This window comes from Mytilus edulis, chromosome 1 (assembly GCF_963676685.1).
Source record: "Mytilus edulis chromosome 1, xbMytEdul2.2, whole genome shotgun sequence".
In the NCBI taxonomy this organism is placed as follows: domain Eukaryota; kingdom Metazoa; phylum Mollusca; class Bivalvia; order Mytilida; family Mytilidae; genus Mytilus; species Mytilus edulis.
Genome location: NC_092344.1, coordinates 103893765 through 103921522, shown reverse-complemented (window position 1 = coordinate 103921522; position 27758 = coordinate 103893765). Strand labels below are relative to the sequence as shown.

Here is a 27758-nt window from a genome sequence, read left to right as displayed (position 1 = left end):
TTCAAACATTTTTGTATTTTATAGGTTTAACATGGTTCTATATCATATATGTCACTGATGCTATCAATTTGCATAGTTAAAAGATCAATATTTATTTGCACAAGCCGACCGACACCGGTTTGTCTTTTATCAATTCCAATGAATCCTTTATAAACGTATCAGTCCGTTCCTTAACACGATAGGACGTAATCTCTTTCATGGTAAACGTGTTGCGTCTTTTTATTATTTAGATATTGTTTATAATTGTTATGGAGATGTCGGATGAAGCTTATTATACAGCAAAATTTACAGATTATCTGATTGTGCAGCGTACACACCAAACCGTTAAAATAGATTACCATTTTTTCCAATTTGCAAGTACGAAAATAGTCAAACAGAAGTCTATTATATAATCAAATATTTTTGAAATCTTTAACAACCGTTTAAAACAACGGAATGCTACTTTTATGCTCACAATTTCTATCAAAGTTGTCTTGAATCAATCTGATAAATTTCCTCCTCATTATTATCTTTTTTCTTTGGTTTACTTTTAACTGTCATCAGATATAAGTATACAAGTGGACATAACGCCACCTGCATATAGGTCATCCACGATAGTATAGTCCCAACAGCATATGGAATTTCGGTTCCATTTAACGTCGAGATAAAAGCTTTCACTAAATATGGAATCCACAACGAGTCGAACATGATTGTAACAAATAAGAATTTTTTCGTCAGATGTTCATTCTTAACTGGCCCTGGTAGGCGAATGCGACCTGCAATATGGGCTAGATTTTGTGGTATTGTTGGAATCTGATTCATGCCGTTTGTAAATCCATTGATCCAATTCATCATAAGATGTCCATTGGCACCAGGACCAATGAATGCCCAGTTATTACTGCGTGCTGGAATATGTCTCTGTAATGGGCACATTCTCCTGTGGTTTCTGAGAAATATAAATATTTTCACATATAGTAAGATAGTACCGGTCATAACCCCTGTCATAACTAGAAGGAACCCTAATGTATCATTACCGCGATATGTGTGATGTCTAAAGGTACATTGAGATTCTTCTGGTATGTATTTGTATGTACCCATTCCAAAAACTGGCGGGAAAGAAACAGCAAACGACACTAACCAACCAACAACTACAATGGCAAGGTTCATGAAACCACGGGATCGTCTTTTGTGGAACTGTGTATGAACAATAGCAAGATGTCTATCAACTGCAATAGCAAATAATGCTACAACAGAACTGAATACAAAAAATGTATTGGCAAATGCCAATAGTGTACAGGATGAATCCCCATGTTTCCATATAGATCCTTCCACAATGGACGAAAGAACAAAAGGGAAACAAAAGATTGTCCTGGATAAATCGGAAACTGACAAACTAATCAAATAATAAAATGGTGGTCCATGGAATCGAGGCTTATTTCCTATAGAATATATGATTATAACATTACAAGTGATTCCGACGGCCATAATAACTGTCAGTATAATTAGTTTAGTTACCACAATAAATCCAGAGTCATGTTTGATAAACGTCGGTGATTTGTTCAACTCTATTTCAGTAAAATCTACAATTTCCGAGTTGATGTCAGACAGATTATATATGGTCGTTAGATTTGTGCTGGATGCATAATTTAATGATCCGTTCATTATGAGATTCAAGATTTGATCACAATAGATCCTAGAACATCCGATTAAGATTAAGATGCCGTCTTGTGTATCGCTGTTGATATCTAAAAAATAAAAAAAGAAACATTAGTTAAAACATATGAATAACATCAATGCAAAAATTAAAACAAATGCGATGTCAAAGATGATAGAATAGGTTGCTTAAAAGATTAATAGATTAAAAAAATAATTGTACACATTGATTACGGAAATGAGAAGCAAAGTTAAAAATGAATATAATTCTTATAGCGAGCCCATCTTGTCTCTAAGAGCAAGTCATTATATGAAGTTTGTATGACTGCATCTGTTGTATCCTTTACTTTAAGTTCAATCAGATATACTTTTTTTGCTCTGCATTTAACCTTTTCGTCAATTAACGAAACAACAGTCAGATCACCTCTGTTTGCTGCTTAGGACGTTCTAGTAATCGAGTTATGAAATAATAAAAAAGACCGACTTATAATATATTGCCTTTGATTTCATTGGGAAATAATACTTGAGACTATGTCAGATCTGAACGAATATTGTTCAAAACAGCAAACACTAACTAGTAGATTGATAATATACTTGCTAATGTCTTTTAGTATGAGATAACTATCAGTCTTTGCCTATTTATCGTTTATCGGTATAATCAAAGCATTGTGATAATTCATCAGAATTATATCATGCACAACAACGTTTACTGAAGTAAAGTATACAGGATATACAGGAAACAATACTGATACGATGGTCGAGAAATACAACTTGACCAATACTGTTCTAGGAAAATGAAGATAAATTTGCAGTCCTATTACTTAGCCTATTGATCTCAGACTAACTGATCAGATCAATGTAGTTTGTAAACTGGTCAGAAAAAGGTGACAGCTAATAATAATAGTAACAACTTACACAAAAAAAATAATTAACGATGATTTAGATTAGTATTGAGTTAACCGGATAATTATTTTCTCACTCTAAGCAGACCAACAATAATATGCAAAACTGTTTAATTCAATAAAAGCAACAAATTGAATTTAGTTCATCTTCTTTCCTTATAATTAAAAACAAACAAAAGACAGTGTCAGATAAATGATTCATTGCAAACAGGATGTACAATCTATCAGTTTACAATTATTCTGCAGGAAAACGATATTTGGTTTCAAGAACTGGTAATCAGATAATTTTAAGATGAAATGGATGGCGTAAATATCTTGAAAATATTTCAAACCAAATGATTGTTTTGTGTCAACATTATGTTTTAGCATAAGCATCATTATCTTTTTTTTAAAGACACGAAACTCATGTGAACTATTGACTATTGGCTGTCAATATCAATGTAAGGTTTGGATTTCGTAAAATATGTTGAAAGATGTTTGATAAAGAACTCTGCAGAGTAGCTACAAAAGAAGAGATATGGCTAGTAACATTCACAGAGTCGAGATCAGAGAGTCGATGAAGTCTATTAAACATACCACATCATATACTTCAAAACATGTTGCATAAATTTTGAAAATATCAATTAAACCAAATATATTTTGCTGCTATAAAGTAAATTTTGACACCATTTATCAAACTCTTCAGATTGTATATACTATTATAAACTTTTACTTCGGAGGACAACCATAACCAACACGAATAACGTGTTTTACTACTTTTCCTCCCAACACGTTTCAAAGTCTTTGTAACCTAAACAAAAATTGCAGTGAAAATAAATTGATACCGTCTTTTAGACACACATTATTAGATTTCATATTCGTAGCAACATTTTACAATTTTACAAATACATGTAAAGCTTATTGAATTTAACTCGTCCGTGCGCTGAGTTGATGCAATTGAATAATGAAGATTTTTTTCCTTTTTCGAAACTGCGAAGTAACGATATTACCCTTGACAATACACTAAAACTAACTATAAAATTTATAAGAAATACAGACTAGCCGATAAAATAACAGTGCGTCGATACAGTTATAGGAGAATATTAGCCTTTTTCATTGATTGACTTATTCCTGTCTACAAAATCATATAAAACTCAAATTAACTGAACGCTCAGCTATGTCTCTAGAGGCTGAATAGATAACAGTAGCAATCAGACGAGTTCCAAACAACAAACATACTTATTGCAAATGTACCTTTTCAAGAGCCGAATTACCTACTTTAGGAGTGTATGCAAAACACTAAATGTTCGGGGTGTCAAATGAACTACCTTTGTCATTTACGCTCAATGCTAATGTTAGGGGAAACAAATGCACTGCCTTTATCCGGGGTTTGCTAACAACTACAGGTGTGCCTTCATTTAGGTATGACCAACACTAGATATTGAAAAAAAGAATTAAGATACCTACCACACTATGAGTAAACGACTACGCGCGTAATCTTTTTTTAACGTCATACAAGTGAGAGGTTTAGGTAGCTATAAAATAAGAATTTTCTGGAAATCATAAAAGTTACCTTCATCGGTTATGCTCAATACTAAATGTTTAAAATAACAAGTAAGCTACCTACATTTTTAATGTTAACAACACTAAATGTTCGGGAAGGCAAATTGGGTATGCCCAACACGAACTGTTGGGAAGACAAATAATAAGAACCTTGGAGGACACTTAAACTTAGAAGAACTGGCATGGAAAGTTTCACTGAAGAATTTTAAAACTTATAAAGCAAATGAAACATGATACATATATTTGCTTTACAAAGTATTTTCAATTCATTTAGTAAGACTGACAGAATTTAAAAAAAATAGTACTTTCAATTTATCAGATACATCGAACAAAAACATTGAAAACTATTTTCTTCCTTTTTCTCCCTTACTAGCCAAAGTGTGGAAATAATGACAATAATACACAAATGAAACTTGATGTTGTATTTGCATTTTGGGGTTCATGTTTGTGTTTGTTTTACCCTTGATGTCTGCAGTTGACATACATTGTGATCGGTTATATATCGAATGAATTAGATAGTCCATGTATTGATGCAGAATTTTGGTAAATTGTAAACAGAAGTTGTAATGAATATGCACTTTGACACCATGCCTCGTGTCAAATATCATTGGAAGAACTTGACTTGTATCATAAATGGAAAACTTGACAAGAAAATCACTTTAACGTGAGACTTATAACACCACAGCCATTGTCAGAAGTTCACGGTTTTAAAAATCATATTGATCAACGTCATCAAGCGAAAAAGCTTTTAGACACAGTAATAAAATCTGGAATGAATTACAAAAAGTTAAAACATCTCCATACTTTCCTTAATGGTTTCGTGGTATCTGTCTAAATTTAAGACTTATGATGCACTTTAAAGTCACCAAAACGACAGCGGAATTTGTTTAATAAGAATGACAATAGAAGGAGTGTATTTGGCTTTATATTGATTATACAGTATTACTTTCGAAGCATTACAATTATCCTTCATATATACATGCTATCTTGTATGATATATTTTCGACTGGACGTTACGCCAGATGCAATCAATCAATCATTCAATTATAATTTGCATTAATAGGGGTTTATTGTTTAGAATTAAGTGTAACTCTGCTACATATAAGGAATATTTTTTTTACTAAACATTAAGATCACAGTAATCAACGTCTGAATAAACCAGCAACTGCGATTGCAATTATCATTTGCTTAGAATTCATGTTGCCCAATTTACAGTTTTCTGTGACTGTTGTCAGATCTTTTATTCGTATTTGCATTGTTTTTTTGTTTGTTTGCTCCTGGTAAAGGTTATGTGCTCTAACCAGGATTTTCTTACTTTAATGTGATTTGTCAAGTATAAACACAATGGCTGTTAGTATGCAAATCATGCATTGGAACTGATGCATATATTATTTCATAAAATTGCTATTGCATGTGAATATTGATTTTCAAATGTCTTGGAATTTACTTCACTTGTTTTCCATACTCGCTCAGAACCTGATTTTAAGTAGAAATGAAGGGATTTCCATACAAAGAAGATAAATTCATCTTTTGAGAATCGCATGAATATTTTCTTCAATTTAATAGAAATTTTCGTTGCAATGGAATGAAATCCCCAAAACATGAACGTAAAATATATCAAGGCTGAGAATAATTGTAAGGAAAAATTATCGAAAAGTTTCAGTTTTAAAGGAAATGGAAAGTAACTGGCAACGCACTTTAGTTCAAAATAGTCATTACGAAACTTATATACCAATTAGCCAAATTGGTTCACAAAATTTAAAAGCGCAGGAGTAAATGCCAATAGTATTTTAGGAAAAAAATTCCATTAACTTTTCTCGTGTCATATTATAAAATGACATAAAAAAAAATCATCATTTATCAATAATCAAGCATGTATTACTATTAGTTATAATTGAGGATAATATGAAATTACGTCCACAACGCATTACTCCGAATCTATATAACCATTTATAGAACTGTCATGACTGCATTCAGCGTGTAATTAAGGACTCCTGAGATAAATTCAAGTCGACTATAACCTATAATACTATAAATATATTTATGAATTGGTAAGGGGGATTTCAAAGGTTAAAGTGTTTCGAAAAAATCTTTCATATCAACAAATAGACTAACCATAAAACTATTCAAACGACGTATAAAAGGCAACATACATGCAGTCTGACCTTTGTTCGTCTTGTATGATTTTTAATTTTAGTTTCTTGTGTATAATTCGGAGTTTAGTATGACGTCCATTATCACTGTACTAGTATGATACACATTTTTAGGGGCCAGCTGAAGGACACTTACGGGTGCGGGAATTTTCGCTACATTGAAGACCCATTGGTGGCCTTCGGCTGTTGTCTGCTCTATGGTCGGGTTGTTGTCGCTTTGACACATTCCCCATTTCCTTTCTCAATTTTAGTCTTCAACAGAAGACTGTGTCTATACAAATTAATGAGCTTTAAATCGTACTCGAGTGTTTTTAACTGATTTGTAAATAAATTAAACAGCAGATTTCAAATAGATCTATCTACCGTCAACACCAAGGCATAAAATAACAAAACATTAAAGTCACACGAACTGTCAAATTTGATAAAAGAAAAAATGACAGAAGACAAACATTGACGATTAGAATCCTAATGTAGAAATAAAGGAATATTTACCAGAGTTTAACAAGTTTAATAGATCAAATTTAACTGAATGATAGTTACTGCTACGTATAGTATTGTCTTGTTTTATATATGGTATATTAATGGTTTTCGATTTCACTTGGTTATTCCTGTTTTGAATGCACTCAGTCGCCGAGGACGGGTCGAGTTAGATGTGATTACTCTCAATCGCCGAGGAATGGTTCGAGGTAGATTTGAATGTCTTCAGTCGACGAGGAGTGGTTTGTAAATCCCCTCATCACCGAGAAGGGATCGACTGTAGTTGAGAAAGCCCTCAATCGCGGAGAAGGAATCTAGTGTAGTTGTGAATGTTCGTTGTCAGCGAGGATGGGTTGAGTGTAGTTGTGAATGCCCTCAATCGTCATGGAGGAGTAGATGTCATTTACTATTGACCTTCTGTTATACCCTCTATACACAGGGGTGATAACGCTATTTCTTGTTCATTAAATTGCAAGAAACGACGTATCGAAGTTATGTTAAATCTTATCAAATTAGTTATATAGTAAGCCTGAATCAATTTCATTTGATACTTGTTTCATTGGCAATCATAATTCATATCACCTCATGATATATAGTCGTTTTAACCACTGTAAAAAGACAATTCGGAGTATGCAACAAACTTAGAGTACAATGTTCGTGTTTTATGAATGAGTTTTCTTCATCCTTTGCTTACTTTCATTTCTTACGAAAGTTCGTGTCAGTACATTTTTCCATGTCTAAATATTACATCCTCAACAACAAAATAGACATGTCAATATAAAGTGAGAGATCGGATTTTAATCAGACTGATATAAAATTAATCAAGATGCAAGCAACAACAGTTATGCGGATAGTATTAAGGATTAAGTCAGCAGCATCTCTGATATTGTTTTAAAAGATGCAAATATTGATTAATTTTTTGTAACAATAACCTTTTCAATGGGTAAAGAAATTCCTTGAAGAATTACGAAAAGAGAATAAAACGCATTGGCTTAGTAGAATTAATTTTATTTTTAAAATAATAATTTGATTTGCTTTTTTAAGAACACAGAGCTCGACCCATACAAGAACAACCGAGATTTGTATTTATGTATTTGGATTCATAAGTCCCTGAAGGATAAATTGTTTCCCCAAGTACACATAAAAAATGCCATAATATTTTATACTGAATATCGTAAGAAAACCCTAGAAAACATAAAGGTTTTCCCGATCTCAATTTAACACAAACATGTTAATTTTTTTGACACGAACTTCACAACTGTTGTAAACTAAACCAGTTCCAATTCAAGATATGGGATATTAATTTGTTACTTTGTTTTTGGTCATTGTTTGTATGTTTATTTTTACATGGTATGTTGCTATGATGTTTGTTGTTGGTGTGGTCCATTATATCGTAACTTCTAGTTTACATGTATTCTCTACTGATGATTTGAACTATATCTGTCTGTTAAATGTGTATATTTTTAGTTATTCGTTCTGCAGGATATCTAATGGTTGACTTGAGTAGAACTAACACCTACCAATAGGGAAAAAATACCGGAGATAATAGAGATGCTCAGATTCCTGACTGTAATATAATTTGCGCTAGGTCGAGTAGCAGGTCATTGTTGAACTGTCGTTTAAAACTTTTTTTATGGAGATGATTGAATGGACATTCGAAAAAAAGAAATGTTTGATTGCCAAATTAGAACAATGTCACTTGATTCCGTTCACTTATAAGTATATTTTTTAGTAAGAAGAATGACCTCTACAGTTTATCAGTCACACATATCACTTCTATGTACCATTCGATTTTATCTAAATCTAAATATATAGCTGTTATAAATATCAAAGTACATATGTGTTGTAAATCAACTTCTTCCAAAAGGCATATTTTTTCATTCGTATTTAAGAAATTAGTATCCTTTATTGATATGCCCACTTTAAAAACGAAATAAGATCACATATATAGACGTCTTTACGGTATACTAAAACCCCGGCATACATAACATAAGGGCTGGATATATAAATACGCAGCCAAGTACACTCGTTATGGTGCTTCTATGCTCTGCGAATGGAGTTAAACCATGCTTTTCGACGTTTGCAACCACTCCTTGAAGGCATTTAGATTTTTATTTTGGTTTTGTTGTGATGATTATAGATAACTAGCTACATGTCTAGCATTTAACTTGTGTCATATATTAACGAAACCAAGAGATCTATATTTTAGTTAGAATTACTGAAAATGAGGGCATATTAAAATTTTATATTTTACAAAAAAAAACCATTCAACTTGGCTTTTCGTTCGAAAGTATTGTTACTTTCTTTAAAAGTCCTTATTGATGAAATTTCAGGGGTTTTCTTCCAAATATGCAAATTTCGAACCAAATTATCTAAAAATGTAAGTCATGAAGGTACTTTTATCTTTGCATATTTCAAAAGTACACATCGAAATTGACCTTCTACCAAAATTTCAAAAAAATAAATCAACGAAGGATCTCTACTTTTTCGTATGCCCTTAACGTCCACATTTCGACCTGCTCTGGTTGCGTTTTTATACATTCCGCACTGTCACTTGAGCAAGGATGATTCTGATTGACGGAAGATGTCAAAGATACTACTATTGATACCAATAAAGGTTTTGAAACAGCGAAAAATATTAAAGTAAAAAACCATAGTCAACATTCTACTCATATATGTTATGATGGTATGATACTAAACCCCTAACGGGAAGGATTGTGCCTGATGTTTATATGATGAAGTCATAATCTTTCAGTCAGTTTAATTGAAGTCTGGAGCTGGCATGTCAGTTAACTGCTAGTAGTCTGTTGTTATTTATGTATTATTGTCATTTTGTTTATTTTCTTTGGTTACATCTTCTGACATCAGACTCGGACCTCTCTTGAACTGAATTTTAATGTGTGTATTGTTATGCGTTTACTTTTCTACATTGGTTAGAGGTATAGGGGGAGGGTTGAGATCTCACAAACATGTTTAACCCCGCCGCATTTTTGCGCCTGTCCCAAGTCAGGAGCCTCTGGCCTTTGTTAGTCTTGTATTATTTTAATTTTAGTTTCTTGTGTACAATTTGGAAATTAGTATGGCGTTCATTATCACTGAACTAGTATATATTTGTTTAGGGGCCAGCTGAAGGAAGCCTCCGGGTGCGGGAATTTCTCGCTACATTGAAGACCTGTTAGTGACCTTCTGCTGGTTTTTTTTCTATGGTCAGGTTGTTGTCTTTTTGGCACATTCCCCATTTCTATTCTCAATTCTAGTTCATATAACGAATTTGAGAATAACACATAGTCACTAAAATTGTGTTTTTTTTAAATTCGAAACTCATGATTTGGAACTACTGTTATGTTATATATATAATTGAGAAGTGATTTGTTTTATTGCAGATTAAAATGAAATGAATGAATAGGGTAGATCAAAACCAGTTAATTGAAGAAAAATTATAACAAAGTTGATGTCATAGACGAAACTAATCAAAATATAGATCAAATTCAGCATTATAATCTTAATAATGAGATCATACGCTTTTATATCTATTTTTCTTATATTTACTTTATTTTACGTGGATTGTGATATTCTTTTTAGGTTACCATACAGCTCCTTTTTACATGCTTGGGTTTCATACTTTGGTATTTAAGCATGATTATGCCTAGAAAATTGCTTTGAGCACTTGAATTCACAAGGAGTTACTCCAATTTCCACTTGAACACTGACTGCTCAGATACGCTTATAACATAATTTTAAATACGCAATATGTTTTACCCATTGGAGATTGTCCTTTATTGTCATAATAAAATTAAAAAAATAAAATAATAATAATAATAATAATAATAATAATAATAATAATAATAATAATAATAATAATAATAATAATAATAATAATAATAATTAATAATGATAATAATAATAATAATAATAATATTCAAATCGATTTATTTTTTTCAATTACGTAATGATATAAATATACGATTCATAATAAAACAAATTCTTACCATAAATCTCAATATCCACAGAAACTGAATTTAATATTACAGTTTTCCAATTGTTTTATAAGCTTTGTTTTTTTTTCTGTATAAACAAAGTGGCGTCTATGTAATCTCTGATTAAGTCCAATGCTGAGATAAAGCATATTTCATATTGTGTTACCAACAGTAGCTCTCCCACTAATGGAAGTCGTCAGAAAACTTGATGGATGCTTCAGTGGTGTAAAATCAATACAACAAAACATATTCAACGTTTCGTTAAATCTGCGACTACTGCTGACATCACTATCAACAAAATAACTAGGCTAATTTGTTATGAAATGACAAAAATGTGATTATATTTCTTGTTAAATATAAAATTGATTGTATCACAAACTTGCAGATTCTAAATTACTACATTTTCAGTTTCTGTGATAATGGAATGTGAAATAAAGAAATATTGAACCATGCAGTTTTGGGAGGAATATAACTGTCCTAATTGAAACTCTGATGCAATAAAATTTTATTAATTGTGTAGTTTGATCACATTAAATTGTATATATAGACCTTAAACACTACTAGTGTAAAAGCGCCTTATTTCGCTTCTGTTATGAACTATGATTCGAATTACTGTTTCCGTTACCGTTCAAGTCGGGGTCCTCTTTGCGGTCCGCGTCTAAAATCATGTCCATTCACGTAAAAAAAAATAATCAGCGATTGGGTAACTCGAATAATTCAAGCCCTTTCCGTGTCCGATTTTCTCCCATATTTTAAAGTAATTTGAATTTCTTCTTTTTTTAAGAAAAAACTTACTCAGTTGATAAGCAGATAATTTACTCAATTCTTTAGGTAAAAAATAGTCAGAAAAAGTTTTTTTTTTCATTTGCGCTAGACAAAAAATATTCATTTGTTCAGGAAAAAAATAAACCATTTTTCAAAGAAAGAAATTCATTGTATGCTAAGGAAAGGATTTGCTCATTTGATCAGGATAGAATTTAAATTTACATTGAAGTCATTTTTTTTTTATAATAATTTTTTTTATAATAATAATAATAATAATAATAATAATAATAATAATAATAATAATAATAATAATAATAATAATAATAATAATAATAATAATAATAATAATAATAATAATAATAATAATATTTTTTTACTTAAAGAGGGTTACACAGTTAGCTATAAAGCTAATCTTCCCTGAGGCCATCATAAAATACAATGAAATATAACAAACAATTACAAAATATCAAACAGACACACATACATGAATAATGAAATAAAAAATTGTTATGAAATATACAATTTTCAAAACAGGTAAAAGTTACAAATTCATATATGACATGTATGGTATTGGCATCAACAATATCATAAGTTTGAGTAAGTGTGTGAAAATTATTATGCATATAAAAAACGCACAGCTTCTTAATGTTCCATCAAGTATTTTTTTTAATCTTTTTTGAATGAGATTGTACTTGAGGTTGTTTTTTTTCAGGGATATTGGTAAGTTATTCCATAAAATAGATCCTGAATATATAAAATATTTCTTATAAAGCTATAGATGTAACTAAGAAGGTAAAGAATTAAATATCGCAAACCGAAAATTAATATTTCCAGATAAAGCTTGATAAAAAATGTTCTATTTTATTCAATCTCTCCATCAAGTTAATAAATGCATAAGAAAAATCGAATGGAGCCAACATTAGATAACTTCATCATTTTACCAAGCATAATTGCAAGTTTCAGTCAGAAAACCGAATACAAAAGTATCCCCATTTCCATAGAAATTATAGTTTAGAACAACTCGAAACAAACACTATCAATTTGATTAAACGTGAGCAATGATTTCCAACAATTAAGTTCAGATCTCCGAAGATAAATCGATAGGAATGCATATTAAACTGTCTCTTGACGTCAAATTGACATCTAAATGTTTTCCGACCTTTCACTCAGACGATGTTCTTTTCTATAAACATTTAATACAAGGAAATGTACAATGAAAAATCAAATTGCTATTGGCAGTCTTTTCAGTTCAGTCACGGAACATCGCTGTCATAACCTTTACGATAGAAAGGATATTGAACAGACCTAGAAACCATTAAACCTTTTTAAGATGTGCTTAAAAGCCTTCTTTTTAGCTGTCCATTCTCATAAACGTGTGGCTTTTTCTTGGTAGAAAATCATTTTAATTGGTGAATATTAGATTAAGAGTAAAGATGTTTGTAGCGTTCACCATTAAGCATTCAAGATGGTATTAAAGCACAAATAATGCGTAACACGCACAGAAAGTTTCGCCATGGAACAAATTCTTTCGAAAAACAAATATAAATGCCTACGTGCCTTTAAATTCATTCTCCATGTTTGATTAGTTTTGCAGTTATTAGTCGGGGACATCTCCTGGTGCCTAAAATTTAGCAATTTAGAAAATAAAAAAATCCACTTGTTATCAGCTTGGACTTATTTTTTGAGATTTACTTCTTGGTAAAAACTATAGTGGCAATAGACTCAAACACGACTTGGTGAGGGCAAAATATTTAGACTAAATCACAACACGACTTGAGTAGAGCAAAATGTTTAGACTAAATTACAACAAGACTTGGTGAGGGCAAAATATTTAGACTAAATCACAACACGATTTGGGAAGGGCAAAATCTTTGGACTAAATCCCAACACGACTTGGGAGGGCAAAATCTTTAGACTAAATCACAACACGACTTGGGGAGGGTAAACTATTTAGACTTAATCACAACACGACTTGATTAAGGCAAAATATTTAGACTAAATTCCAACACGACTTGGGGAGGGCAAAATCTTTAGACTTAATCACAAAACGACTTAGGGAGGGCAAAATCTTTAGACTAAATCCCAACACGACTTGAGTAGGGGAAAATATTTAGACTAAATCACAACACGACTCGGGTAGGGCAAAATATTATGCAAAATCACAACACGACTTGGGGAGGGCAAAATCTTTAGACTAAATCACAACACGACTTGTGGAGGGCAAAATCTTTAGACTAAATCACAACACGACTTGAGAAGGGCAAAATATTTAGACTAAATCACAATACGACTTGAGTAGGGCAAAATATTTAGACTTAATCCCAACACGACTTAAAGAGGGCAAAATATTATGCAAATCACAACACGACTTGGGGAGGGCAAAATCTTTAGACTAAATCACAATACGACTTGAGTAGGGGAAAATATTTAGACTAAATCCCAACACGACTTGGAGAAGGCAAAATATTATGCAAAATCACAACACGACTTGGGGAGGGCAAAATCTTTACACTAAATCACAACAAGACTCGAGAAGGGCAAAATATTTAGACTTAATCACAGCACGGCTTTTGGGGGGAGAATGGGGCAGGGTTAAAATATGTAGACTTAATCACACCACGACTTTGGGAGGGTTATATATTGACTTGTCTTATTAAAATGTCGTTGTTATATTTGTAGGGCCCGATCGTCTTTTAATATTGTTTTCAACGCTATATATCTGCATTATGGAATATCAGTATAATTGCATAGTGTTTATCCGAAAAATGTACGAATTTCTATCTTAATGTGAAATTTTAGAACTTTATCAAGTAAGGATCTATAAAAAAAAAAAAAAAAAAAAAAATACAAATAGAACAATTTTAATACCCCCTCCTCAATATTTCATATTTATTAAAGATGTATGCTATTGCTGGCAATAGTTTTTAAATTTTTTCCGGGCTGCAAAGTACAGAGGATGATAACTGCTGATTCACATCAGATCAAATACACCCCTGGACATCATCGATAACATCAGCACGGATTTATGAATCAATAACTATATATTTCAGCATACCTATAGTGATTAGTATCATACAGCCTTCGCCCCAAGTTAAAAAAAGATTTTATGTCTCGGCTCAAAAGAAGTTTACAAAACTAAAATGACCATTCAATTATACGTTAAACAGTACTTATTGATATGGATATTTCAATGATATCGATTGCATTTTTAATAAGTTTATTTTTTGGACAAGGTAAATATTTCAGCTTCTATATTTTAGCCATTGTTTGACTGTGTCATTTTTTTTCTGTTTTACAAAATTTTTAATCGCACAAAGATATAAACTAATTGACAATTTTTTTTTTATAATCCACGACAATCATATTAGTTTAATCTTTTAAATTTCTTCGTATAAGATTTTTGATTATTTTTAAATGTGTTAAAACTTATAAGTAATGAGTTTTTATTTTCAGTTAAAAATTGTGATAGATACCAAGTTTTTTTCATATCTTTTGCATTTCCAAAGGACGAATGGATAAATAATCAATGCTTAACGCATTATACATTTCGTGTTGAAGACAATATTCGTGTTCCCATTAAAGAAAAAAAATGTGCTGTCATTTTCAAAGAACAATATGATTTCTCAATCTTTGCTCCTATTTTTTTCCCTAAATTTATTTATAGTTCGTATGGTATACAATCAATTTGTTCGTTTACATGCATGCTTATAATATTACTATTGATACATAAGTACATGTATATTGTATTATAAGAATTTAAACAACCAATCGAAACTCAAAATGACCAGAAAAAACTTTATTAAATTTTAACACACAGAACATGTTTTTAACGTATAAATACATGGAACAATACTAAAAAGATTATAAACCAAGACACACTTTTTATAGTTATTGAGGTATCATATTTGTCTTTGGGAGAAGTGATCAGTAATAATGCACTTTTAAAAAGTTAAATTAAGAAGCAGCCACTTTATCAAGTTTTATATACCTACTAGGTGTACCATTACCAACACTGTGCGTGGATGACAAAGTAGATGGAAACTGTGATTTTATGAAATGTGTTCATGGGATGTATATAAAAATGCCTGGATGTCCTGTTGGTCAAAGGCACCAAAAGTATCCTGATTATGCATGTGTATTGATAGAGGACCCCGATGCTTGTTTGCCAGACGGTAGTCCAAGTAAGCAACTTCATTTCGAAAAAAATCTTTATCGCATTTTTTTCTTTGGTGGTATTTTAAAGTTGTTTCATTGGCAATCATACCACATCATTTAATTTTTGTTTTTATAATTGTCTATTTGTCAAAGTCACATGTCGCCCTATATCCCACCATCGTGGCTTCAATGCAACATATCACCGTATATTTCGTTGCCATGAGCAACATAATGGACGCCCCTTGTTGGAACATTAACTAAACGAGTCAAGGACAACCCTATAAAGTTCAATCTCCGGCGCAGAGTTCATATCCGTTCCATACATGCTTTGCAATACTGTACATGACATAATACGGAACGGATATGTGATCTCTGCGCCGGAGATTGTATAAAGTTACAAAAAAAAAGCATTCAATACTTATAATTACATTTTTACCTATAGGATCATGAAAACACGCCTTTTATCAAGTTTTTATTTCATTTACCTGTGCACTCTATTGTGGGACCTCGTTTCATGATGAATGAAAAGTTGCATTGTGTAATGCAATTGATTAAGGAATATCACGAGATTGCTAGTTAGCCAATCAGAATAACGTATTATAATGAAACATACATCTAATGTAATTATTACACGTTACATATCTATTGTCTGTGTATTGCATATGTTATTTAAGAATTGAATACTTCTTTTTGTAACTTTATTGGGGTGTAAAAGCGTTTACCGAAGTACATTTTGTATGAAGCGCGAAAGCGCTTCATTCTAAAAATGTGCGCACGGTCAAAGCTTTTAAAACCCTATGAAGTTACAAAAAGAAGCATTCAATACTTATAATTACATTTTTTAGTTAGGATAATGAAAACACGATTTAAATCAAGTTTTTATTTAATTTACATGTGCACTTTTTTATGGAACCTCGTGTCATCATGAATGATAAGTTTTATTGTGTAATGCAATTGCTAAAGGAATAACACGTGAGGTGCAGTAAGCCAATCAGAACACCGTATTATAATGAAACATACATCTAATATAATTATTGTTTATAATAATATTGTTTGTTATGCTATATGCCCTCCTGGGGCCCTAATTTGGTAAATAATAATATTATATTCTATTCATACTGTAGATCATGCAGTGCAAATTTTTATGTTAGAACCCTAAAAAAACTAGAAAATCAATATATATATATAACTGTATAAAAGAAATGTCTTGTTTGAGTAGGAGGCAAATGGACAACATGTTTTTTTTTCTTTCTTTTTTTTTTTTTTTTTTTTTTTTTAACTTTTAGTCCCTATAACACAACCACAGTGTACCGAAGACAAGGTTAATGAAACCAGTTGTACTTTTATGAAATGTGTGCATAAAAAGTTCATAGCAATGCCTGGATGCCCGAGTACACTCAGACACAGAAAAGATGGCGACTTTGCATGCGTGCCGCTGGATCACCCAGATGTTTGTGTTCCTAGTCTTACAACTGACAAAAGTAAGCATATATATATATACGAAATAGTATTACACATTCACATCACCCTTCGATCTTAAATTGATAACTATCTACTTGGAATAGTTTTAGAGATTTTTCTAGATGAGTGATGACAAAAATAAACTAAATAACTTTTTTTTTCTGGTAAAACATTTTTTATATACAAATGCTGCATCCCCCATTATAAATACAGTTATAAATTCAAATATATACTTATAGAATATGAATGTTGTTTGGATTTAAATATTGTCATGTTTTTCTTGGTAACAAAACAATATTTTAATTGTACACCAATCAAATGATTTGATTTGATTTGATATGATTTATGTCAGATGAGATAAGTCGTACGCGAATAGAGTAAATTACGAGAACTCTCTACTTGTATAAAACGTTTTATGTGGTTTCTATCTTTGTTGGTTTTTTTTCTATAAAAGAATTCCTACGAAATGAGTAGTGTAGAATGTGACTATTATAGCTTATTTCAATATTATCAATTTTTCAATTCAATTCTTAGTTTAAATCAGGTTATCTTGATTTCATCATTGACATGACTGACCTGACAGAACTTAAAACGGATGACTCAATAATGTATGTCTTAAGGGTAAATCTAACAATTTGTTGATCTCGAATAAACAATAAAGATTATTAGATTATCAAAAAGATAATCAGTACAACAAATATGTATCTTGAAGCCTTACTTATGGTTTCTTTGAACTTATAAGGACTTCTTGACCTGCTACCAGTGTCTTCGTCTAAGTTCATTAATATTTAGATCTTAGCTAAAGCCTTATCCCAAAACATATCATTTTACAAAATGTCTTATTAGATATAGGAAGAAGATGTGGTGTGAGTGCCAATGAGACAACCCTCCATCAAAATAACAAATAATAAAAGTAAACCATTATAGGTCAATGTTCGGCCTTCAACACGGAGCCTTCGCTCACACCGAACAACAAGCTATAAAGGGCCCCAAAATTACTAGTGTAAAACCATTCAAACGGGAAAACCAACGGTCTAATCTATATGACGCCCGACAAGCAAAAACGACCCTTATGGCAAAAATTATGTATAATCAGATTTTTAATTTATTAAACAGAAAAATCTAATGCAAACTCAATGTAACTGTTATAAAGGACGATGAAGTGTATCTAGTTCTTTTTCAACTCGTTGCAATTTTCTTTTACAATATAAATTCTCGATTTAACATGAAGGACGATGAAACAATGGTACTTTCTGATACCATAGACTAGGTTTAAACTAAACAGATAAAAGGTTTCTTATCTACGTAACCCATTGCTTAGTACAAAATGTAGCTTATCGTCACTAAGTCTTGCTTACACTGTTAAACGACTTATTTTATTGATGATGATTTTCTGAAGACTTCTGCTAAATTAGATCCATTATCACAGTTTGATCGTCACTTAATGTTCTTAACAACAAAATCTACCAAACGTTTTGAATGACCAAAGAGCTAGGCGTATTTTGTAATATCTTCCAGTTATCACACACAAAGCAAGATAGTCAGTCATAAACCGATTTTTGTTTTCTCCTACAATAACAGAACAATAAATATTGAACATTTTGAAATACTCTTATTTTGATTTCAAAGGAATTCTTTTAATTTTGGGAGCGATTTCATTTATTTATTTTATTATTAAAAACAAACGAGAAACGATAAACACGTATACATTACATAAACCAATGACAACTACTGTACATCAGATTCCTGACTTAGGACAGGTGCAAACATTTGAAGCGGGATTAAACGTTTTAATGATACCAAACCTTTTCCCTTTTTCTGAAACAATAGTATAACATCACAACATAGAAAAACACACGATAAAATATCAATTGGAAGGCTTAACTCAATCAAAATAACGTAAATTAACACACTATGAACGAATAAATTTGATCTGCGATACCTGAATGCAAATACATAGCTAATAAAATATTAGGAACAAACATTCAAGGCCAAAAAGCAAACAAACAAGTCCAAACATAAATATATATATCAAAAAATGTTAAAATGTGTTAAATATTTGTTTGTTGAGGCTATGACGTGGTTAAAAAAACCAGAGACAGCAAAGCTTACATTTCTACACTGAAATTACCATATTTCACCCCTATTTTTCTATTATAAATTAGATTTATTTAATTTTGAACGGGACGATTAATTTTAATGTTTTTTTCGCAGTTTGAGAAGCCAAATATTGGCTCTACTCATATCTCATCATTTGACTTTGAGAATTATCTCAAGATTTTCAACTTTTTCAGCAAGACTGTGTAACATAAGGTAATAGGGTTTAAACTTTTTCAATGTTATTTACGGTACACAATTATATTTTGATCTGTACATTTATATTTTGGTTTATAGTTATAACTGATCCCGACCCTTGTAAACCAAGCCCATGCTTAAACGGAGGACACTGTATAGGATCCTCACCACCACAACAAACCTATATGTGTGTTTGTAACAGCGCCTACAGTGGACAGAACTGTCAGATAGGTACGAGAACATAATCATCTCTACAGAAAATGTTGATATAATTATAATTGTGTAGAAACTGTACAAAAATATATAAATACAGATAGTAGGTAATAAAATAAATAAATCTACAATACGTGTGATTTTGCAACCCTGTATACATAGCACAATTCCCCATGTGAAATTGAAAACTCGTCCAAAAGAAATAATCCACAATGCTTTTCAACATAAAAATTGGAGCATACGCTTTAAATATATTTCTTTGGAATACCATTCGGCATTTTTTTGTTAATAGTGAACAAAAAGGTAAAATATGCTACACACAGAGGAACAAGTGATTAGTATGCTGGAGTTTCTTATAGACAACATATTTGTTGAAATTTGAGGTAGACTTTTTCAACAAATTGTCGGCATTCCAATGGGAGACCTGTTCCTATTTTCATATGAATCGAAGTTCCTTCAAACACTTGTCAAAAACAAGAAGATCAGAGAAGCAAGGTTATTCAATTTCACTTTCAGATATATCGATGATGTTCTTTTCATTATCAATCCGAACTTTTCTGATTGGGTTCCATTAATATATCCCTCAGACCTAAAAAGTAAAAAAAACCAAACAGACACGGTTTCCTCCGCCTCATTTTTAGACGTATATCCCGAATCTACATACATATCTCAGTTCCTGAATCTATGACGAACGACACGATATTAATTTTGAAATTATCAACCCCCCCCCCCCCCCCCCCCCACCCCACCTTAGTAGCAGTCAAACAACTTCAACTGCTTATGAGATGTACATTTCCCAACTTATTCGGTATTCAAGAGCTTGCAGCTCCTACTCATACTTTGTAAAACGTCACTAGTGACTGAGCATGCAGACAGTTATAAACCAGGGATATGTCAAAGAACGTTATAGTTCTTTTAAAAAAAAAGTCAATTGAAAGGTAACAAGACCTCGTTGATAAATATTCCGTATCAAATTCACAAATAATACACGATGGTCTTGAAGTATAGATTTTGGGTACTGAAGTTGGTTATCATCTTGATAGCGTGTTAGAGTATTCTTTTATTTGTCTTTACGAGTATTACTTTTACTATTTAGGGACCGTTCAATATTTATCAGATGGATGGGCCGGTGCAAAATGGGGCGGGGCAAGCACTTTTTTTGTGGAAATATTTGGATGGGCAAGAACTTTTTTTGAATATTTAGTGGATGGGCCAGAACATATTTTATAGGAAAAATTTTGCTATCAATTTTATTGGTTTGAAGGATATTTCTTTTGCGGGCACTCAAAACATGTTGCAACAAACTGGTAGCTTGGCTCATTTCTGTCAATTTTAAGGATTTAATTAAGGAATAAAAAGCTAGAATTTTCTGTTCAGACTATCTTTTAAATTATTTTGACCTTATAGAATACCAAATTGTTTAATAGTTTGGTGTATTGTGGTAAAATTTATGGATTTAAGTAATAGGTAAGAAAAAAAAGCTCAAATTTTTTAGATAAGGCTAAATTCAGATAGTAAACTTTAAAAAATTTTCTAACTTTTTCAAATCAACTTGGATTTTCCTAAAACTCTACAGCTATCTCATTTATATATTGATCTTATAAAAAGCCAGGTTGCTTGGTAGTTAGGTGTCTTGCTGTTAAATTTATAGATTTAATTAACAGGTAAGAAAAAAAAGCTCAAATTTTAAGTTTAGGCTGAATCTAGATAGTCATCTTTGATTTTTTTTATAACTTTTTTAAATCAACATGGACTTTCATAAAACTCTTCAGCTATTTCATTTATATATTGATCTTACAGAATGCCAGGTTGATTGGTAGTGTGGTGTATTGCTGTCATTCTTATGGATTTAATAAAAAGGTTAAAAAAAAAAGCTCAAATTTTCAGTTTAGGCTAAATCCAGATAGTCATCTTTAAAAAATTTTATAACTTTTTCAAATCAACATGGATTTTCATAAAACTTTACAGCTATTTCATTTATATATTGATCTTATAGAATGCCTAGTTGTTTGGTAGTTTGGTGTGTTGCTGTCATTCTTATGGATTCAATAAAAAGGTTTAAGAAAAAGCTTAAATTTTCAGTTTTTGGTTATTTCAAGATAGTCATCTTTAATTTTTTCATAACTTTTTCAAATCAACTTGCATTTTCATAAAACTCTACTGCTATATCATTTTTATATTGATCTTACTGAATGCCAGGCTGTTTAGTACTTTGGTTTTTTGCTGTCATTTTATGGATTTAGTTAATTGGTTGAAAAAAAGCTACAATTTTAAGTTTAGACTAAGTTCAGATGGTCAATAGTCTCTTTCATTTTTTTTATAATTTTTTCAAATCAACTTAAATTTTCATATAACTGTACAGCTATCTCATTTATATATTGATCTTAAAGAATGCCAGGTTGTTTTATAGTTTTGTGTTAAACTGTCAAATTTAGGGAATTAATTAATAGGCGAAAAAAGCTGCATCATTAAAGTCAAAAACATGTCTGCCTATATTTGCTTAAAAAGACCATATTAAATTTCTTTTTTGAAAAGTAGAATAGATAAAGGGACACTGATATTTGAACTATAAACATGTTCTGTTATTAGGACAATAATTAGTAATTCAGTATATGATAATATGTTTAGTCCAAGAGTTATTGTCCCTTAATTTAAATTATTTCCTTTATTTTAAATCAATATTGTATTTGAGGCTGTACATATAAAATCAAATCTGTACATGTATATTCATACTGGTTTTGAAAATCAATAAAATGTATGGTTCTGATAAACACATAGATATATACATATAGAATTAACTAGCACATTTTAAATTTTGTATAAAGTCTATTCTTTGATTTGAAGACATAAAAATTTAAAAACTTAAAAATAGAAAAAGAACCTAAATAATTTTTGATTGTCTTTATAGAGTTTTAGAGGGGCAAGGACTTTTTTTATAGATTTTTTTAGATGGGAAAGGATTTTTTTCAGAATTTAAAAGGATGGGCAATAACTTTTTTAATGAAACAATATTAAGAATGCACCGGCCCATCCATCTGATAAATATTGAACGGTCCCTTAGTCTGTATTTGGTGATATTCATATGACGTGACTCTTTACAACCCGTCATGTGTTATTGTTCTATGATAATTTTTGTATTCTTGTCTTTTATTTTCGCAAATGTGCTTTGTCTGTATACCTTTTTGTGTATCTTTGATCAATATAACTTGGCTCTTTTTTTGTACTTATACATCCCATCATTGTTATTGTGCTTTTGTAAATTTTTGTATTCTTGTTTTTTATTTTTGAGAAATAGTTATTTTTCTTTGTCTTTATGCCTTTTTATGCTTCTTTGCTTTATATTTTTTTTTGGTTTTAAAGCGATTAAGATTATAACACAGTGTTAACTGCTGCACCCCTATTTTTGACATTTTAAACCTAATTTTTCTATTTATTTTGTTCAATCGTCGTTGCCAGACAGTATAATGGAACTTGATGCGACTGTCATACAAGTGAGAGGTTTAGCTATAGCTATACAAAACAGGTTTAATCCACCATTTTATACACAAGTAAATGCATGTAGTAAGTCAGGAATATGACAGTTGTTATCCATTCGTTTGATGTGTTCGAGCTTTTGATTTTTCTATTTGAGGACTTTCCGTTTCGAATTTTCCTAGGAGTTCAGTATTTTTGTGATATGTCATGACCAAAAGTAAAAACACAATTAGACAAAAAGACTGTCACCTGTTGTGTGAACATGACAATAATGAGATAAGTTGTACCTGCAAATGAGACAACTATCTGCCTTTACTGAATAGGCATCTATAGTATAGAAATCTACAAAATAAAACCACAAGCAAATTTAATACGTCCCGGGTCGTCTATAACAGGTGATACTGCATAGACAGGGAAAATATATAAGTCTTACGATTTGTACCGATGATAATGGTTTATGTTAGAGTTTTTATTGGTTTTTGTGTCGTTCGGTTGTTGATTTGTTACCCTGTGCTTTATATTTTTTGATTCAAAATTATTTGATCATGAAAAACAAAAACAAGTGTATGTATTGGTTTGTAACCTCGATAACCACAAACAAAAATCATTTATCAACTATTGCAAATTTTCACCCATACATTTATTTATTTTATGAATAAGGCAATGCATGTGTAAACAAACCATGTTTGAATGGTGGATCTTGCACGGGCACAATTGATGGAGTTATATGTATTTGTCTTCAAAATGTTGATGGGTTTTCTTACCACGGTCCGAATTGTGAATTAAAATCACAGTCATGTAAGTATGACTCACAGTAATAATAATCACAAACAGAAAAATTGCCGCTCCGGGTCGCGTATTGTTACTTTATTGAAACCTTGTCGTATTGCATATATAAATGAAATAGATTTTTGTCTCATCGCCATCTTTGCTAGCCAAGTGTTACGGTTCACTCGCCCCTTTCTCCACATATGACTAGCGAAGAAGTCTCATCGCCGACAAAGGCTGTTTCCGGTATCGGTTTCGACTATGTGAACATTTTTAAGTTTGTGAATAAGAGGAATTTAAAATGGTAAGTCAATGATATTTGATATGAAGTTGTATTATCATTGGTATATAGTAATTTTTCATAGACATTATTTTGTCTTATTATATCTGACTATGCGGTATTTGCTTATTGTTGAAGGCCTTACGGTGACCTATAGTTGTCATTTGGTCTCTTGTTAGAGTTGTCTCATTTGCAATCATACCACATCTTCTTTCTTTATATTATCCCATGAAATACGGTTCGTTGACACGTTGTAAATTTTGCGCATGGTTTACGTTTACATGTTAGGCCAGTTTGCAGGGATCACCTAATGATCAATTAATTATATTTGGCGCGCAAGTATATTTTCATTGGCATATCAGGTGTTGCATCGAGACTATTTGGCCCATCAACTCAACCAGGATCCATATTGACTTTTGCATACTTTATATCTTATGTCAGTTTAAGGCGGACCACTTATGATTATTTTGTATATCCATGTAGTTGTATAAGCATTCTAAGATCTTTTTGGGAAAATGAATGTTAATCGTTTCATTTTGAAATGATTAAGATAGTCATATATAAGTAGTTTTTATTTAAATATTTAATCCAGATAATGGTATTTTAAATTGCTCTGGATTTTTCTCGGCTGCTTAACAATACATGGTACTATTATTTATATGAAAATTTTACATCTCACCTTGTATTTATAGTGTTTGAATATAGTATTTTAATAAGTTCATACCATTATAGGACAAATTTGATATAAAATTTACGAAGAAAATACAAAGAAATAAAGAGAATAAAATTTAGTAATAATAATTTTACTAGTGTTCTCTTTCAGTATCAAAAGTGTGCGCTGATCTGCCCTGTAGAAACGGAGGAACATGTCATGCAAGTACAACTGGATTTTCATGTACATGTTATTCTGCCTTCACTGGACAATTCTGTGAATTAGGTTAGTATGTCGAGAACGCAGCAGCGAAATACTATTTTATTCTATTTAATTTTTTGCATTTTAAACATCCAATTAATTTTGGCATGAGATTCGTATTTTTTATATGTGTGCCGTGAGCGGGGGTTTTAATGAAATTTCTGACTTCAATTGGAGAATGAAATGAAATCTGAACAAGACTAACGTTTTTACTAAATGCGTTATTTCCATAACCTTTCATCACAGAAATACGCACGGAATATTTCCCAGTTTTCTTGTTTAAAATAAAGATATCTCCAAAAATGCTATCTTTATTGGTATTTATTGCATATTTCATGTATACTTCTTTCTTTTTTTGCAAGCTTTTGAAAACTTGCTGACCGGTTGTGACGTCAAACCTTGTTTAAATGGAGGCACGTGTTTTGCAACCCCCACTGGACATCAATGTGTTTGTACAGTATCTCAGGATGGGAAGATACAGTATACTGGTACACATTGTGAAACAGCAGCGACTATAGATACTGACCATTGCAGTAGTAGTCCATGTTTACACGGAGGAACCTGTTTTAACATGGGAAATTCTCCTGGCTATGTGTGTCAGTGTGTGACGATTCCGACAGGAAAAACGTATGGGGGACTGCGTTGTGAGGAGGAACTGAGTACGTGTTTTAATTAACACGCATAATTATATAATATCAATGAAGATTTTTGATAACTCTTGATATTCATGCCTGCTGACGTATTGAGATTGTTTATATTCCATTTCAAATCGTGATTACGTTGGTTTATCAAAAGATGCCGTGAACTAAAAATATTCTAATCTCCCCAACTGAAATAATGGACAAAATAGATAAAACATGTATATGCATCTCTATTTCAACTTTAGATTTCTTTTACAGCATCCTCTGCAATAACTGACCAATGCCAGACGTCGTCATCAGCCAAATTTGCCGATTCAGAGGAATGTCAAAGGTTTTACGATTGTAGTATAGTATATGCGAATGTTCCGCTACATTTTAAGCAACATTTAGACGAATGCATTTATCCCCAGATGTTTAACGATATCACTAACCAGTGTGACAATTTTACTAATGTGAATTGTGGAAGCAGAAAAGTGTTGGTCGATGGATGTAAGTTTGTTTTCACTGTTAACCTTAATTCTATATGATTGCTTTAAGTCTTGATTGTATGTAAGTATATTATGCTGATTTGTCCTTCTGATTAATCGAAAGCAGTCCGTTAAACACAATATTGGAATGAAGGAAATGAGATATATGTATCGGATAATCTTTATCTAATATAAAATTAAGCCAAAAAAAGTTAAATCTGCAAATGCAGTAACAAATATTAGTCCTTGTCTAAACAGAATTTAAACCAATGGTTCCGGGACACCGTGGCAACTCTGCTGCACTATTTCCCGCACCAAGATCACTCAACAAACTGAGATTAAGATAGTAAGGTGCCACTGAATATGACGTATGGTGACATGTTGATGGTATATCTTGCAGATCAGCTATTTTATGTCAGTCGTAAAGTTTGCATGTTACCAAGTAACGATCACCAACTCCTTCTCTTAAAAATGGAAAACCGTACTAATCGCAAACATAAAATTTCCTTATCATAAGTGCACTAACTGTACAGTTGAACGGTTTAATATAACAAATAAGAGGAAGACAAAAACTGGTGTAGATTTTTGACTTACAACCGTCTTAGCAACATCTATCTTACTATGTGTTCTTTTAAGTGTTTTCCCCCTCGAATATACATTAAAGTTTATTATGTGGGAAACAAATACAATGAAATACTGAGTTTTTTGTATATATTTTTACTTTCATTTCAGGTGATTATTCAAGAAACAAACCACTTCCTGGTCACTCAGAACCATGCACAATTGCCTATCCTAGCTGCCGAAACAAAGATGATGGTTTATACGAGCATCCAGATAAACAAATGACACCTCACTACATCAAATGTTTTGTGGAAAGAATGATGGGTACATTTCAGTGTGAAGAGGACCAATATGGGGTTGAAAAGTACTTTTATAAAGGAACGTGTACCAGTCAATACCAAATTCCAAAAGCTGAGGGTGGTAAATTGATCGATTGTGTAAGCTTAGGTGATGGTTATTATCCAGACGAAGACATAAAAAGTAGATACATTACGTGTATTAACAATGTGGCGACAGTACACGACTGTAATTATCCATTGCAATTCAGTCCATTATATAAGGCTTGCATGTTCTTGTGATTTCAGGAATGAATAAACGACTACTTTTGCGTTTGCTTAGGCACAAAATCGAACTTTTTTTGTGGTTCAACCTCTTTCATGAAAATTTAAAAACAATTGTTTTGAAGGTCAAAGTTTGCGTTTATAAAAATATACAAATTATAGATCATTATAGAACTTGAAAATGTATTGAAATATCAATTCATGCCATAAGTGCTATTTACATACAGCCGATTGCATTGAGTCTCTAAGTAAAGGTATTATCGTTGGTTAGCTAACTTCCAGCTAAACCATGAAGTCATTATAAGATTAGATACTAGTATACTACCCTTCTTTTGAAGTAGCCTAGTCCTACAGTAAAAAATATTGCAGTTATTGTCATTTAGTGGGAATACTCACCAACTCGTCCGCTTTGTTCGTGTCTGCAACGACGTTTAGATTTCAATGAAACCAATCTCTGTACAACTGGTAAATGATTACAAAAGGGTAATTTATACATCTTATTTTTACAACGATATTGAATAT

General features: G+C 31.6%; 2 protein-coding genes across 2 annotated transcripts; one reads left to right on the top strand and one right to left on the bottom strand.

The window, feature by feature from the left end:
- LOC139516705 (probable G protein-coupled receptor 85) lies at positions 1–10921 on the bottom strand. The gene is made up of 2 exons (XM_071306965.1): positions 10696–10921; positions 1–1724 (listed from the first exon to the last, which is right to left on the bottom strand). Exon 2 carries the CDS (start codon positions 1639–1641, stop codon positions 463–465), a length of 1179 nt encoding a protein of 392 aa, XP_071163066.1. The 5' UTR covers positions 1642–1724; positions 10696–10921; the 3' UTR covers positions 1–462.
- Positions 10922–14626: 3705 nt separating this feature from the next.
- LOC139495909 (sushi, nidogen and EGF-like domain-containing protein 1) lies at positions 14627–27398 on the top strand. The gene is made up of 9 exons (XM_071284354.1): positions 14627–14681; positions 15444–15629; positions 16890–17084; positions 19459–19590; positions 23707–23844; positions 24918–25031; positions 25370–25666; positions 25907–26137; positions 26848–27398. Exons 1-9 carry the CDS (start codon positions 14627–14629, stop codon positions 27252–27254), a joined length of 1755 nt encoding a protein of 584 aa, XP_071140455.1. The 3' UTR covers positions 27255–27398.
- The last annotated feature ends 360 nt before the right edge of the window (positions 27399–27758 follow it).

What these genes read in the sequence shown, in the direction of transcription:
- LOC139516705 (XM_071306965.1), bottom strand. Translation starts at nt 1,641, where the DNA reads ATGAACGGATCATTAAATTATGCATCCAGCACAAATCTAACGACCATA.
- LOC139495909 (XM_071284354.1), top strand. Translation starts at nt 14,627, where the DNA reads ATGGATATTTCAATGATATCGATTGCATTTTTAATAAGTTTATTTTTT. An exon ending in AAGTTTATTTTTTGGACAAG is followed by an intron (nt 14,682 to 15,443) that starts GTAAATATTTCA and finishes TATACCTACTAG; the next exon opens with GTGTACCATTACCAACACTG. An exon ending in TGAATTAAAATCACAGTCAT is followed by an intron (nt 23,845 to 24,917) that starts GTAAGTATGACT and finishes GTTCTCTTTCAG; the next exon opens with TATCAAAAGTGTGCGCTGAT.